This window comes from Gadus morhua, chromosome 6 (genome assembly GCF_902167405.1).
Source record: "Gadus morhua chromosome 6, gadMor3.0, whole genome shotgun sequence".
In the NCBI taxonomy this organism is placed as follows: domain Eukaryota; kingdom Metazoa; phylum Chordata; class Actinopteri; order Gadiformes; family Gadidae; genus Gadus; species Gadus morhua.
Genome location: NC_044053.1, coordinates 15,072,104 through 15,087,103, shown reverse-complemented (window position 1 = coordinate 15,087,103; position 15,000 = coordinate 15,072,104). Strand labels below are relative to the sequence as shown.

At 47.0% G+C, this 15,000-nt stretch overlaps 1 protein-coding gene across 6 annotated transcripts in view; it reads left to right on the top strand.

Annotated features, from left to right (window-relative positions):
• Positions 1 to 13,389, top strand: part of sema6a (sema domain, transmembrane domain (TM), and cytoplasmic domain, (semaphorin) 6A) — a 112,115-nt gene extending 98,726 nt beyond the window's left edge. For 5 of the 6 annotated variants that reach the window (XM_030359875.1, XM_030359871.1, XM_030359874.1 and 2 more), the window contains one exon: positions 8,597 to 13,389. In XM_030359875.1, the coding sequence (XP_030215735.1) occupies positions 8,597 to 9,774 (1,178 nt within the window). In that variant the 3' untranslated portion in view covers positions 9,775 to 13,389. The remainder of the gene's footprint in view (positions 1 to 8,596) is intronic. The other variant, XM_030359873.1, reaches the window with a different exon arrangement.
• The last annotated feature ends 1,611 nt before the right edge of the window (positions 13,390 to 15,000 follow it).

Sequence of the window (15,000 nt, the reverse complement as noted above, 5' to 3'; positions counted from 1 at the left end):
GATTCGGATCAAATTGTTAACTAGCCCGGACAAACAAAACAGTAATTTCCGGGAGGTACACGTGTGGCCTTTTCCAGTTGGAGGAACTCTTTATGTCGGTGGATGTGTGGTACGGCCAGTAAGATCTGCCTCAGACAACTGCAGCAACGGTTCCCATATCCAAACACAGCTTTTTGTTTTCTGCAGTTTTGGTTCTTCGGTGTAACAAGTTTATGTGACACATTTGCTTCTCGTTCATGTGGGGTTCTGTTTTTCATTCTCAATATTCCAGCTTCACGTATGGTTGCTTTTACTTCACCTGCTTTAAAAATTTGCTTTGATGAGATTTGTCTTTTTTTTGTCATTGGTTTGTTGTGCGCTTTCCTCAATAATTTGCATGGCTTGGTATTGGTTTCAAGCTACTGAAGTTTGTTTTTTGCTGTTTCAATTTTTTGCCTTCTTTTTTCCCCTTGCTTTGATGGTGTTAAGCACTGTTTAGCCTCTGTACAGCCCAGCGCTTTCCGGCATGGCAAAACAAACTTCACAGTCACCAGACTTCACCTTCCTCTCTCCACCCTTCCTTCCTGCCTCCTCTTCTCCTTCTTTCCCACACTCATCGTCATCGTTTCTGGCTTTTGGTGTCATTTGCACTGTGAATACCATGGGCACGCACAGCACAGCACATTAGTACCGATGCTCGTAAGGGTAGAGAGGGCAGAAGCTAGACTACAACGGGTCTCTCCATTGTTATCTGCAGTCAATTCTAAGCCATTGTAGAGGTAAAGCCTTATTGCTTTTTGAACCTACTACAGGTATGATAACAATCAAACCCTTTTCTAAACTTAATTGAGAAACACATGTTTTTTTCTATCAATGTCAATAATGAAATCATATAGATAGCCACATTCCCCCCCCCCCCCCCTCCCCGGCCCCCCAAGTAATTAGCGAGCTTATCTCTGATTTCAAAAGGAAAAGCGCTCTCAAACTTATTTTCCTATGCAGTTGAGGCGTTTTGGGATTGTATCTGCTAATGAATATTACAGTGGTGCCAATATGTACCAGCCCTAACACCACCAGAGGTAACAGAGAGATGAGCGTTCACACATTGATGAGCACGCTGCAGCCTCTGGCAGCCTTAGCCTGCATGTCGGTGGGGCGACGGCCGAGTCCAGGTGGCGGCATTTGGGTTTCACGGTACATTTGAGCTGGGTGTTTGCGCCTGTCTGTCATCCACTCTGACTGGCCCCTCATCTATCATCGGTGAGATGTTTGCCACCTCTCACATGACCCTCTCCTCCCGCCCATCTCCTGGACCCCCCCCCCCCCCCGCCTTCTCCCCTCTCTCATCCTCCCCCGCCTCACCCCGCCTCCTCCCGTAACTCTCCCCCATCTGCCGCCATTGTGATCCACTCCCTCCCCCCCTTCACAGGACTTATCAAACTAGGATAGCATGTTCCAAGGCTATACCTTAGCGAGCGAGTGCTGTTCAGACCCTCCACATATTTATGGAGATCACAACACCCCTCCGGCCCCCCCCCCCACCCCCCTCCTCCCTCCCTCTCTCCCACTCCCCCTCCTCCTCTCCCTCCCTGTCTCTTCCCAGACCAGAGTCATTTCTCTTCCTCTGTTGACAGAAATTAATCTCTGCCCTGCCCAGCATGTCTCTCCCTCTCGCTCCCTTTCTCTGGCTTCCCCTGCTCTCTCTCTCCCTCTGTCTACCTCACCTTTATATGTCTCCTACCCCCTCTGGCTCCCCTCTCTCTCCTTTTCTCTATCTATCTCCCTCTCTTTCTATTCCTCTCTGTTCCCTTTATATTCTGCCTATCCCCCTCTCTTATATCTCCCACCCGCTCCCTCTCTGCTTCCCTCTCTCTCTCTCCCTCTCTCTCTCCGTCTCTGCCTCACTCCCTTTAACACTCTCTTTCTCTCTACTGCTCTCTCTCTCACCTCTATTTCATCCATCCCACCCCTACCTCAACCTGTAGCCAGTACTGTGCTGCTCCAATTTATGGGTTCATTACAAGAGCTATCATGGGGGATGGAGAAAAGAACGGAGAGAGGGAGAGAAGGGAATAAGCAAGCTCAGAGAGAGAGAGAGAGAGGGAGAGAGATAAAGGGAGAAGAAAAGATGGGGGAGGGGAGTTAGAGTGTGAACGAGAGAGCGATAGACAGAGAGGCTGGATAATATTGTTTAGTTACGGGGGTTGACTGAAACGTTGTATATCGAAGACTAGAAAGGCAAGACAAGAAACGAAGAGAAAAAAAATCCAGCCATGTGAACAGCGAAGAGAGAGACATTAACACCAGGGAGAGAATAGGATCAAGTGAGATGGAGTGAGATTGATAAATGCAATGGGAGTAATGGAAGGGTGTACTCTTCCATCTCTCCTCACAGTCGTGGTCCTCGGGTAGGTCCGCGCTGCTCACCAACCCTGTCCAGGACCAGAGAGAGTTGATACAAATTGAGGAGTAGACTAGCATTCTGGTTTCATTGTGTCGTTTCCTCAGGTACGATGGGGAAGCACATTCCAATCGTTGTGAACAATAACAATAACGTAAAGAAGAAAAGGAGAAGACTTCGGAGAGGACTGAGCATCACGTGAAACCAAACAACTCAACGGGAATAATAAAAAAAAACAATAACTCGCGTCCCTCGTGCCAACCAGCTCCCATTATTATTCAAAGATAGATATTTCTCAGTTAAAGATTTGAAAGTGGGAAGACTGTGAAGTAGAAGTTTCTTCTCCGCTCCGCTCCTTGTCAGTATATCTGATCCAGACGTAGACACTGTGACAGCTGTGTTGGCAGCACCATTCCCTGCTGTAGGCGGCTTTGTGACACCTGTGAGCCAGAGTGAGACTGGCATGACTGAGGCTCGGAATGACCTATCTCACACGGGACGCCAATTACCAGTCCCATGCCAAACATGTTCCCGGTCCCGACATTTGAGGAGGAACTTCGGCATGTTGTGAGTGGAGAGATGCAGCCCAAAGTAAGGAATAGTAAAACAAACATCTCGGGATTGGGATGTCTCAGACGGCTATTCAGAGCTTTGACTTCATGGGAAATATTTCCCCAAAAATGTATTTCTACAATTTGAATGTTTGCTTTTTTTTTCTTTGGCAGCCTGGCTTTTAATATCGTTTGTGATGATTATGTTTGGATTGACTTTTGTACAGATAAGAAAAACAGGGGTGGGGGTACTTCCTGTGTTACGCACATCCCCCCTGTGACGTGAAGTCATAAGCCGTTATTTCCTTCCATGGTAATTATGTTGTCTACTTGGCCTGACTACGCTTAGCATAACATATGCTCTTTTAGTTAACACTTATTTCCTCTCGCCGGCCATTGTTAGCGTTGTCTGAATCAATCAGGCAGGCTTTGTATTTCAGCCACTCAACGGTGTGCCCAGACTCCTGTTTCCCATTCATGTGTTTCAAAAGACCAAACCCAATGGCTCAAATTGGTCACCCATGCTTCTATGCTGGCTTTTCAGGCTGTATGTGAAACATTAGCCGTGCCACTGTGTCAGCGCAGAGTCTGCCACTCAGACCAAACTTGAGCTTTTTTTCGCCTCCCTCCACCAATTACAGATGATTGTGACTTGCTGCGGCATACACAGAACACTTACCTGTAAATGAGCAGCCCTGCAGAGCGCACTTCAGGACAATCTACCGGAGACGTCCAGGAAAAAAACATGAACAAGAACAACCCGACACCTGTAGGTCAAAGGTCGATAAAATGCCTGCCACTTAGTTGCCGTGTGTTTAATGGAGAGTCGTCACAGACTAATTGTCGTGAACCATAATCTGCCGTTATCCAGAGATAACCCAGACAGCGGAAGGCCAGTCTTTTCTGACAGGATCTGAAAAAACAACAACTTTGACTTTTCACACGATTTTGAAATACTCGCTGTACTCAAAATGTTGACGCATGGCCATCGGCAGTAAGCAGATTCAGCAATCAGAGGAGTAATTGTTGGATCTGTGTTATAAATGCAGAACAGTGCTTTATCTCTCTAATGTGTGTATTACCCATGAATACATATTGGAATTTAGTTTATCGAATCATGCATGAGATGGAAATTCGTCTCAGGACAATTGGATGTGAGCCGATTAGCGATGTGCAGCTTAATGAGTGTATTCACCGGAGGTGGAGAGGTTAGCGCACAGAGCTAATACATCCATCGCCTGATAATGGAAGTGGAAATTTAATTGTCGGGGCGCAATATATGACACCCTCACTTGTGCTCGTTTTAATTTCAAATTAAAACTCCAACGTTGCTTAAGATAAGTGGCAACTCGCACACAAACATACACTCAAAAACATACACACACACACACACACACAAAAACACAAACACACAAACAGGCACTCCTCCACGTAATGATATCAGAACCAATGAGTTAATAGAACATAATGAATTGCTGTGATCATGTAAATGACTGCCTCGGTATTTACTACCCTTATATTTAGTTGACAACCGTCAGCCGCTTTAAAGCAGAGCTAAATCATCACAGTCAGGGCTACATGTGTTCACCTCCCCCATCATCTTTGACATCACTCAAGTGGTGTTGGTATCTCTTTGTGTCATAGTTGCCACAGACCTCTGCTTCATCGTTCCACAAAGGCCGGTGGAAGATAAAAGTCTCCCAGCCTGATTGTGATCTATATCATTTCCAGGCAAATGTCTTTGAATGGTGAGGACCCGAAGTCAAGAGGGTTACGCCATCGTCCATAGCCTCCCTGTGATGTTAAACTGCCTTTGAAGTTTTGCAACACCATACAAAGGGAAACTCTGTAGGCTTAAGTCAGCTGGTTCTCCTCCGAAGAGATTAAAAGAGAGACGTTTTTGCGCTGGGAAGATCCATAGACAAATCTTTAAAATCTCGACGGATAATTATGTTTCTCTTTTATGGAGTAGCATGTGTGGACTGATGTCTGTACCATAATACATGAAGATGCAGGGCTGTATCATTCGCCTTTGTCCGTATCTGAATGAAATCTGAATCGATTGGATCTGCGGGTGTTGCGGTGAGGCTGCGAGACTAACACCAGATGATTATACGTCTAAAGTGTGTCGTCAGAAGAACCCCCCGTCGGGAATTCCAACGAAGAAGAGAAAATATCTGATGTAAACACCACATTCAATACATTTCAAGGTCGACTTTTGCAACTTTTTGAAAAGATGTGCCAAAGTCTGAATACGGCTAGGAATGGGGCCCGTTGGCCAGACTGTGAACCAGTTCAGCTAACTGGATTCAGCAGCTTGAGGTCCCTACTACTAGACTGAAATGGGTCCAGTGTCCTTCTCGGAGCCTGTCGGCGCCTTTGAACAGCAACAAAGTCAAGATCACAGATGAAAGATGAAAACCATCAAAGCGTTTGGAGTTGTATGTTTCTGAAGCCTTAGATTTGTTTGCGTTGTCGCACTCCCAAGAAAAACCCTGGCAACGAAAATTGAAGGAACTCTGTGGTTGTGTGTGGGTGTGGGTTTGTGTGTATTTTTGCACGTGAAGGTGTGTGTGTGTGTGTATCCGTCTTTCAGTGTGCCTCTTTGAGTGTTTGTGTGTGTGTGTGTGAGAGTCTCTGTGTTTGTTCTGTGTTTTATATAAAGTAAAAGTTTAAAGTCTGAAAATAGACGGGAGCCAGGGTGAGAGCCCCTTCCGGGGCAGGTTAAATGGGGGCCGAGACCTCCCTCCCACGCCTGGATCTGAGGAACCCAGAGCAGGCTCCGCGGCTCCCATTTCACCCTCCGCCAGTATGGACAATCCGTTTGCCTCTGCTACCCCCGAGGCTGTTATTTCATGTGCAGGCCGAGTGTTTGACCAGAAAGAAAGTTTGAGCAGCACGCTCTTTGTTGAAGACGGACAGACTGTGGAAAAAGTTGGAGGATGCGTTGACGTCTCTAAGGGGGGAGGGGCGAAGGCTTCACTTGAATCGTTGTTAATGCTGACACTTTCTCTTGGCTCAATGGCAGGGGCGTTTTCCGAGGCATGGCAGTCGTAAGCGCAGGTTCAATTCCGTCCCCAGTTCTTCCAGTCTCCCCCTTGCTGAAAGGCAAGGCGTTTGTGGGTAGCGGCGGCCGCGGCGTCCGTGGCTACTTTGCCGCTCGTGTCGAGCGACGGATCGCTCACAAAGACCGCAACGTTAAAATGACAGCTCTTTGCGTGTTTCCACTGGAAGGAATGTTTAGCATATGGGAGCAGATCGACGGGGAGGAAAACACCCTTGAAGGCAAGGGAAAGTCAGAGGGATAATTCACTGTGTCATGAAGGCCACAGCCAACGGAGAGAGAGAATAGGAGAAGACCGACACAAGGGCAAGATTAAAGATGATCCAATGAAAGATGGCACTCAGAGAGAAGTGTCTTTTATCGCAGGAGTTAGCGGTTGTTCGATGGGAAGCAGATGGTGTTTCAAACCGCTGCCCGTCTTGTAACCTATGGCAACAGTGCAGCGCATGTCAATCTTTAAACACTACAGTTAACACCCATCAATTTTCTCCCGCCATCTCTAAGATCCAGCAGCTATTTGCCATTTGCTTGGGGATTTTATACAAGACAAAAAACATTATAGATGTGGTGTTTAAGAATGTATGCTGAGCTCTCAGTCCAGGTTGTTACACAGGAGTAACGACCTGTCTGGAGTGTAGCTTAGTGCTGTGTTATGCAAGGAAAATGGCCTGTGAGAAGTGGTTTAGATCTAACGAAGTTTGACTCTGTCGAGTAGGGATTATGGATGTCGGTTAACACTGCAGTCTGGAGTTGGGTTCCAGCGAGGGAGATTACTCTGCTGTCTCGTTGTGTCTGTGTTATGTCTCGCTGAGAAGATACCGCGACGATATATTAGCATCCTCCCTGCGACACAGCCAAGCTAGGAAGATTAACATTCCTCCCCCAGACACCCAAATGAAACATTTAACATTCGATTAATGCTATTAGAAAAGGATAATAGTTATTTAATATTCATGTACCACAGAGAATTGTTCATGAGTTACGAAGTTACGCAGCACAATAGCAATAACCTGCCTTTTTTATGGTCTTTGGTAGGAGAGTGGTCATGTATCATTGCTGGGTTTTTACATTTAACATGACAGAGCCCACCTGCCTAATCCCCTGTCTGTGTTAACTGATCTCTCCCGGTCGAGGGTCATGTGTGAACACATTGTAAATCTGCTCGCTCGCGTGGACCGGTATGTGAAACCCGGTGAACAGGTCGTGGTGTTGGATATCCACATTCATCACCCGCCGGGAGTTTATGCTATTTGGGACATGAGCAAATGTATGAGCATGTATACAATGTATATTTTTTTATCTATATGTGATGTAATGTATGTATGTGTGTGTGTACTGTACATGCATGCGTTCCTTTCCCTCTCTCTATATATATATATCTATAATATATATATATATATATATAAATATATATATCTTCCTCCTCTTTCTCTCATGATTGCCATATACTTTCACATAAACAGCCGAAACCCTCAGACTGTGTGGAGGGTGAAATAACCATAGCTGGAGTGTGACTTTTGTCTCATTGAATTGTCCTTTATTAAACTGTATCACAGGGAGTGTGTGGCGGCCTGGGAAAATGGTTCTATGATAAGGCGCCGTTGACTGAGCCCATTGGATTTAGTACCCAATCAGAGGCCATTTAATGTATTTTCTCTGATTCATGCGATTGGAGCCCGGCTTTATGAAAAGTCTCCTTTTTTCATAAGTGTGGGGTGAAAGACGCCCGGTATTTCAGGCTCCTTTATCCACGCTTATTCTTATTTTTTTCATTTCAACGGAAGGCTTTATCGTAGATTTAAAATGTGGAGCATAAATACCCCACCCAAACACATTGGGAGTTTGGGTGCTTTGGAGAGCTACTTCAAGCCTCCCTTAATGTGTTCCACTCTCAATAGGTGTTTTTGACAGAACATATTGGATAATATTTGCATATCCCCCATCCAACATTTAAGACCCCTAGCCCTTTCTCATCTAGGAATACATCCAGTCCTGTCCTTTTTGTTTATAGTTGTCTGTTGTCAGTCCCCAAGACAAACCTTCCAACTAATGGTCTCCTGCAGTGTGCGAATCGGGGGGGGGGGCCCTCGTTATTTATTAAATACCTTTTTTTTAGAGGTTAATCGAAAATGATCTAATAATGTTGCATATTGTTTTTGGGAAAGAATGTCCAAAATTGAAAAGCTCCACAGCCACGGCCCAGGGTGTTCTGTGTGATCGGCTTGATTTGGGATAACACTAGGAGGCAATGCAGACTGTATTGAAGAGAGAGATCTGCGTTAAGACGGGCAGAAGAAGAATGTACGGGGTATGCTGATGCTTATCGTCCACAGTAAACATCCTTTTCTTAACTCTTCTTGCTGCCATTATTTGAAGATACTACGACTCCACCAATTTATGACATTCTTCTTCTGGCCGTTTTTCCAGACCCCCCCCCCCCCCCTGCAATTTTGCAGTTGAGGCTTTCAGGGGGTCTCAAATATCAATCTGCCCCCCTGTATTTCGCACACTGTTCTCCCGCCCACAACCACAGGAGTAATTATCCCAGCATCGGCTTGTCCGCCAACATTCTGAATGTCATCCCTCCGCCTCTCTCTCCAGGTGTGATCCGCGAGAGCTACCAGAAGGGGCGTAACCAGCTGGTACCTGTCACCCTCCTCGCAATCGCCGTCATCCTGGCCTTCGCCATGGGCGCCATTTTCTCCGGCATCATCGTGTACTGCGTGTGCGACCACCGCCGGCGCGACGTGGACCTGCCCGGCCGTAAAGAGAAGGACGGCCATCACCTCCACTCCCGCCGCGGCTCCATGAACAGCGTGACCAAGCTGACGGGCCTGTTCGAGACGCAGGCCAAAGACGGGCGTCCCGAGGCCATCATGACCCCGCTGATGCACAACGGCAGGATGGCGGCCAACGGGAAGATGCTGATCAAGGCGGACCAGCACCACCTGGACCTCTCGGCCCTACCCACGCCCGAGTCCACCCCCATGCAGCCCCGCCGCAAGCCCAGCCGGGGCAGCCGCGAGTGGGAGAGGAACCAGAACCTGATCAACGCCTGCACCAAGGACATGGCCCCCATCGGCTCCCACGTCATCCCCACCGACCTGCCGCTCAGGGCCTCCCCGGGCCACATCTCCAGCGTGGTGGTGCTGCCCCTGCGGGAGCACCAGCTGCAGCTCCAGTCCCACCTGCAGCAGCACCAGCAGGCCTACCAGCACGAGTACGTGGAGCAGCCCCACCGCGGCGGCGGCGGCGGCGACATGGGCCTGGGCCACCACAACGCCACGGACGACCAGGGCGCCACCCTGGAGTACAACAAGAGCCCCCTGCACAACCTCAGCATGGTGGACCCGGACGGGCTGCTGCCGCCCCGCGTGCCCCAGCGGGAGGCCTCGCTCACCGTGCCGCCGGCCGTGCCCCAGATGGGCAAGCGTCTGGAGGTGCACTCCTCGGTGTACGGGCTGCGGAAGGGCTCGGGGTCCTCGGCGGCGTCCGCGGGGTCCTCCGGCCTCAAGAAGCACAACACCAACTCCTCCAACTCCTCCCACCTGTCGAGACACCACAGCTTCAACCGCGTGGAGACCCCGCCCCCGGCGCCGCAGAGGGTCGACTCCATACACATGACCGCGCAGGGCGTGTCCCTGTCGCGGCAGGCCGGCATGAGCTCCTACGGTTCGCTGCCGAGGGCCGCCTTCAAGTATCTGAAGCCCGACGTCCCTCCAAAGCCCTCCGTGGTGTCGCTGTCGACGAAGGGTAAGCCCAGTGACTCCTGTACATAGTGGGTCAGACCGGCCGGTCCACGGCGGACGGATGGAAGTGTCGGGAGGGGGGGGGGGGGGGGAAAGGTTGGAGAGAAAGGAAAAAACACAACATGCATCTCCTTCTAGTCCTTTGTTTTGTTGATGTTCAGTCCAGTGGAAAATGCAACACACTTTCTGAAGAAGACATTTTTCCTTTTTTTTATAAATATGTAAATATTAATATAAATGGTTGTGTCGTCGTGGGTTGCTGTCATCGAGTTCAGGCTCTGGCTGGCTCCCCCGGTCTCTCTGGAAACATACACGGTAACTTTTGACTCCTCCCCCTCCCCTCCAAACATCAGAAGATGAGGCCCCGCCCCTACACTGTATCTCATCCAACACCGGTCCCCTTGTAGCATCCGAGGCCGTGTTTCTGTGGACTCTGCTCTCCGTTCTTTGGGACTCGACAGATGTATTTCTGTTTTCCGTCCACCCGACGAGAGCACACAGAAAGACAATGCCGAGACACGGACAGTCGTTGTTGTACAGTACCTCAAGAACTTGGAGGGGAGGGGGATGGGGTTGATGGCTGTTGGGAGAGAAAGGGGGAGGGTCGTAAGGAGGCCACTGGGAGACTGAATCCAGACACTTGTGCTTGGGACTGGAAGGTTGACAGAAGGCCAGGAGTTTACGTAGGAAACTGTGAAAAGCCTCTCAGTGTTACAGCTCCACCGGAGGTCAGAGGCCTGACTCTGTGTGATTGGACGCCCCGGATGCCAGGAGAATCCTCTACCAAACTGTTTTCTGAATAACACATGACTGTTAATACTAATAGCTTGTTGTATTTATTTTTTATTAAGTGCTTTTGAAGAAAACAAAACGAAAAAAAGGACTGACTTTTTAGGCTCAGAGAAATCGAAGATAAGGACAAAGGGAGGAATTCTTTTTAATATTGATTAATCAAGTGTGAAAAAAAACAACAAATATTTAAAGTCATTAAACTGGAGTCAGGAGATCTTTGTTGATGTCTTCAGGTCCATGAGTTCTTACTGTGGGCTCTGTGGAGGCGGGCTCAGCAGATTAAGACATATGTTACCTCTGTACAGAGGAGATATTTATTTCAACTGTGCCAGACAGGGACTTGTACCTTTGCGGACCAGAATCTTGATGTTGATCTAGATCAATCATACTAAAGAAGAAACTTCCTAAAAAATCAAACAAAGTCAAACAACACAAATACACACACACACACACACACACACACACACACACACACACACACACACACACACACACACACACACACACACACACACACACACACACGAACACACAAACACACACACACCCACACAAACACACACACAAAGCCCTTTCACTCATCCAATGAGCATCCCCCAATCAGCACTGTGGTTTTTCGCGCGGTTCGGTAACTGTCCTGATTGGTTGCCAGCTCACTGAATCAAATCCTACTGTTGCATGTTGCGATGGAAATGAAAAGCCAGCAGCAGCAGCAGTCAGGACAGTATGGGCTACTGTGTCCACACACAAGGTAGAGAAGAAGATGGCTCCTTCTTGAACCCAATCTTCATCTCAAGCAGCGACACAAAGACAAACAGGCAGCAACAAAAACAATAACTGAAAAAAGGTTAATTTTGAATGCCTGTTTCTCTTCCACTTGTAAATTTGTGCCTTACACCCTAAAGTAGTAAAGCTGTTTTACTTTTATAGCTGTTTAATCTGTCTCCTTGTAGTATTTTTATTTCTTTCTTACGTCATAATATTTCCCTGGTTTGATAAAAAAAGGCAATTGAAGAATGTAGGTGTTCTTGTTGTGATTCTGGATCTTAGACAGCACACACTCACTGTACTGAGAAGAAGGAAGAGGGGCAGTGAAGGAGGGACCCCTTTACACACACATACACGCACACATACTCACACACCAGACACACACAGACACACACATACTCACACACACATGTTGTGGTTCATTTTGGATTGTGCCATCAATACGCTTAAAGCAACCCTTTATGTTGTGCTGACTGTCTATGATGATGTAGTGAGTGTTTTTCTATTTTACAATTTTAAAAGTCCTGGTATTGTTTGTTTTTTTCATTTCTGTTTTTTTTAATCTTTTGATATTTGTTTAATTGGAGTGATGGTTAACTGAATAAATGAAACAATGATGGTTTTTAACAGAGACGGCCCCAATCCTGAAACAGGCCCTACTGGTGCTGAATGCAATAAAACAACATGAACATGAACAAATAGAGGCCAATTGCATCCATTATAAAACCTAGATGGTTCGAGTGTATAGCATACACTTGGCACTCAGACACAGGCTGGCTCCTGTGAGAACGTTTAAAATCCACAAGGGAATGAGCAGGTATACGTCCGCAGAATTTTTGTAGAAGAGTTCAAAAACATTTCAAAGAGATTTTAAAAATTTCGAAATTTCGAAAAACAGAGGTCTTATAAACAGGTGGGAAAGTTTACCAATTACCAATCCAGCCCATTTTTGCCTTTTTTTTTTCTTAATGCAATTTTCTATTGTTACTCCCCCCCCCCCATCTCCCCTTCTACCCCAACCCTCAACTACCACCACCCACCCACCCAACACTTAAATCAACAGAGCACTCCCTTCGTGTTGTGTATGTAGTGGAGCACAGTGGAGAAGAGTCGCCCATCCGTATGTGTTAACCCAACTAACAAAGCCTTCCTCAAACATCCCATGTACATAGGCAGGGTGACGTTGCCTGCCATGCAACAGTATTAGGGGCTTATGTCTAGAGGTGGAGGTGTGCAAAGTCTCCCCTCACCTCGTCGGGGGGCTCAGGTTTTCAGTCTGACACAGGATTACCCAGTGTGTCATGGAAGGAAGGGTCATCGTTTGACCTTTGACTCTTTGTCCCACTTACTATAGCATCGCAGACTGCCTGCCGGGGCATGACCAGGTACACTTTAGCCCCCCCCCCCCTGTACCTAAACCTCAACACCGCCATGGTCCTCAGTCATGCTGATGTTTCAACCCAAGGTCGCTGGCACAGACTTGTTTTACGTTGTGTGCAACAAATAAATTAAACGGGAGGAAAAAAATCGGGTCTTGGCGCCTTCTCATGTCAACGGGAACGGGTCGTGTCCGTGCGGAAGGGGACCATGGAAAAGCGCTTTTCAGGCGAGAAGGTGTGTTCCTGATCGGAGAAGATGGATTAAATGTAGTCTTGATGAGTACGTTTCAAATTTTGTGAAAGAGCATCAATCATTTTGAAGATTAGAGTTTGAATTGGGCTCGACTGTGAAGGCTGTTGTGGCCAGTAAGGTTCTTTGGTGTGTGCCTTTTCTGTTTTTTATCCTTGCTATGATACACTGCTACTAGATACAAACGGAATCAGACTATCTCTGTCTCTCTTTGTCTCTCGCTCTTACTCTCTCTCTCTCTCTCGCTCTCACTTTCTCTCTCTCTGCGCTCAGATACTCAACCTTTTGAACTTTGTAAGCTTGTAAAATATTGTGATGTCACAAGGTTTTTTGTCCTCCCCTCTCCACGTCCTTAACATCTGAATCACAGCTTAATGTATGTTGTAAAGTTTAAAAAAAACTCTTTAATTTAATGCAAAATGTAATAAATAAAAAAAAATACAAATAAAAACAAAATTCGTGTCATGAAGATTTGATATGTCCTTGACTTTATTTGCCAGCCTAGGGTTTATAAGATGGGGTAGTTTGAGGTGTTGAATTCAACGAAAATTTTATATAAAACAAAATCATTTTAACCTAGTTTGACTCAGCAGACAAACCACAATGGAGACAAAGGAAGAAAAATAGAGTACGACTTTCTTGTGCTGAATTTAAGTTTTCCAGTTTCCAAAGAATACTGTTGTAAGTAATCCTTTGAGATTTTGAATACCGCTGTGAATAAAAATCCTATCTTCTTTAGGATACAAAGCACATAGTACTTTGAACCTCTGGGAAAGCAACTTTTAGACTTCCTCAAAAGGTTTATTTTGTAAGTTAAGGTAGTTTATCAGCAGTCGTAGGAGTTTTGCACTTTTCTGTTGACACAAGCCTTGCACTCCGAATTGTTTGCTGCAATTCACCGTGAGTAAACAACGCGATACCAGTCTGTCTGGAGCGGGGAGTCTGCTAGTCAACCCGGTTCATCAGGTCACCATACATAGCTGTAATGCAACTCATACGCTTAACAATAAATATAAATACCCCATAGTTTGAAAAAAGCACCACAAAGAAAGCCAATGGAGTTATGATGAAGCAATGCTTACAAAGTGTCACAATTACACAGCAAACACCCCAGAAAAAGACAGATTTTATTTATTCATCTGTAACCTGCCTCAGGTTTCCATTAGCTCTGGTGAAAGAACACTCCGATCTCAACCAAAACACAAACCGAACCTGCATGCTGCCTGTATCCCACACAGCGCTCTCCAGTGTCAAACCGCCAAAGCCGTCAAGGTGTCGCCGCCACATGAGTCAGGGACGCCGGCGCCGCCTCTGGCAGGTAGTCTGACACTCGCGTCTCCGTTCTCCGAAGCGTGTCGTGTCGGCGGTCGACCGGAGATCAGGTTCCGCAGGATGTGGTGGAGCTAATGAGGCCTGTCGCCGTGCCCTCCAACCCAAAATGCAAAGCGTTGTTCTCCGGGCTCTCCCGGTGAACGAGCACCGCTTGGCCACCGCGGTGCCGGGGCCAAATGATGATGTAACAGTGCAGATAATTATATTCACATTCAGGTGTTTTATTTCTTTTTACTTGGCATGAAGACTGGGGTTGGGTGGCTGGTTTCACACAGGTCTCATATGTGATACTTAGTAAACACAAGGTCAGGTGACCTTAGAGGGGCTTGTGATAGGGTGAATAACCGTGTGCCGGACCGCTGAACGTCTAAAAATCGCAGAAGCGCGACCCGTGATCTGAGCAGGCTAGGGCTCGCTATCCTGCAAGCTCAAATTATTCCGAATTTCTCCAGAATGACTCAGCCTGAACTTTTATCTTCCGTGAGGATTCTATTTGAATGAAATAAAATGAAACAAAATGAAATCCATGCAGATGAAAGGAAGAAAGATCAGTGTGCCATCCCGCAAATGCTCTTTAGTGTAAATCAAAGGCAGGCCCCATGGCTTGGGATTTAATACCAGGACCTCTGGATCTAAGTGTTTAAGAGCTCTTATCTCTGTCCACTAACAGAGGGCAGCTTGCTCTCTTCCACAGCAGCATGCGTAAACAAACCAGTTGGCAGACAAGCCTTACAC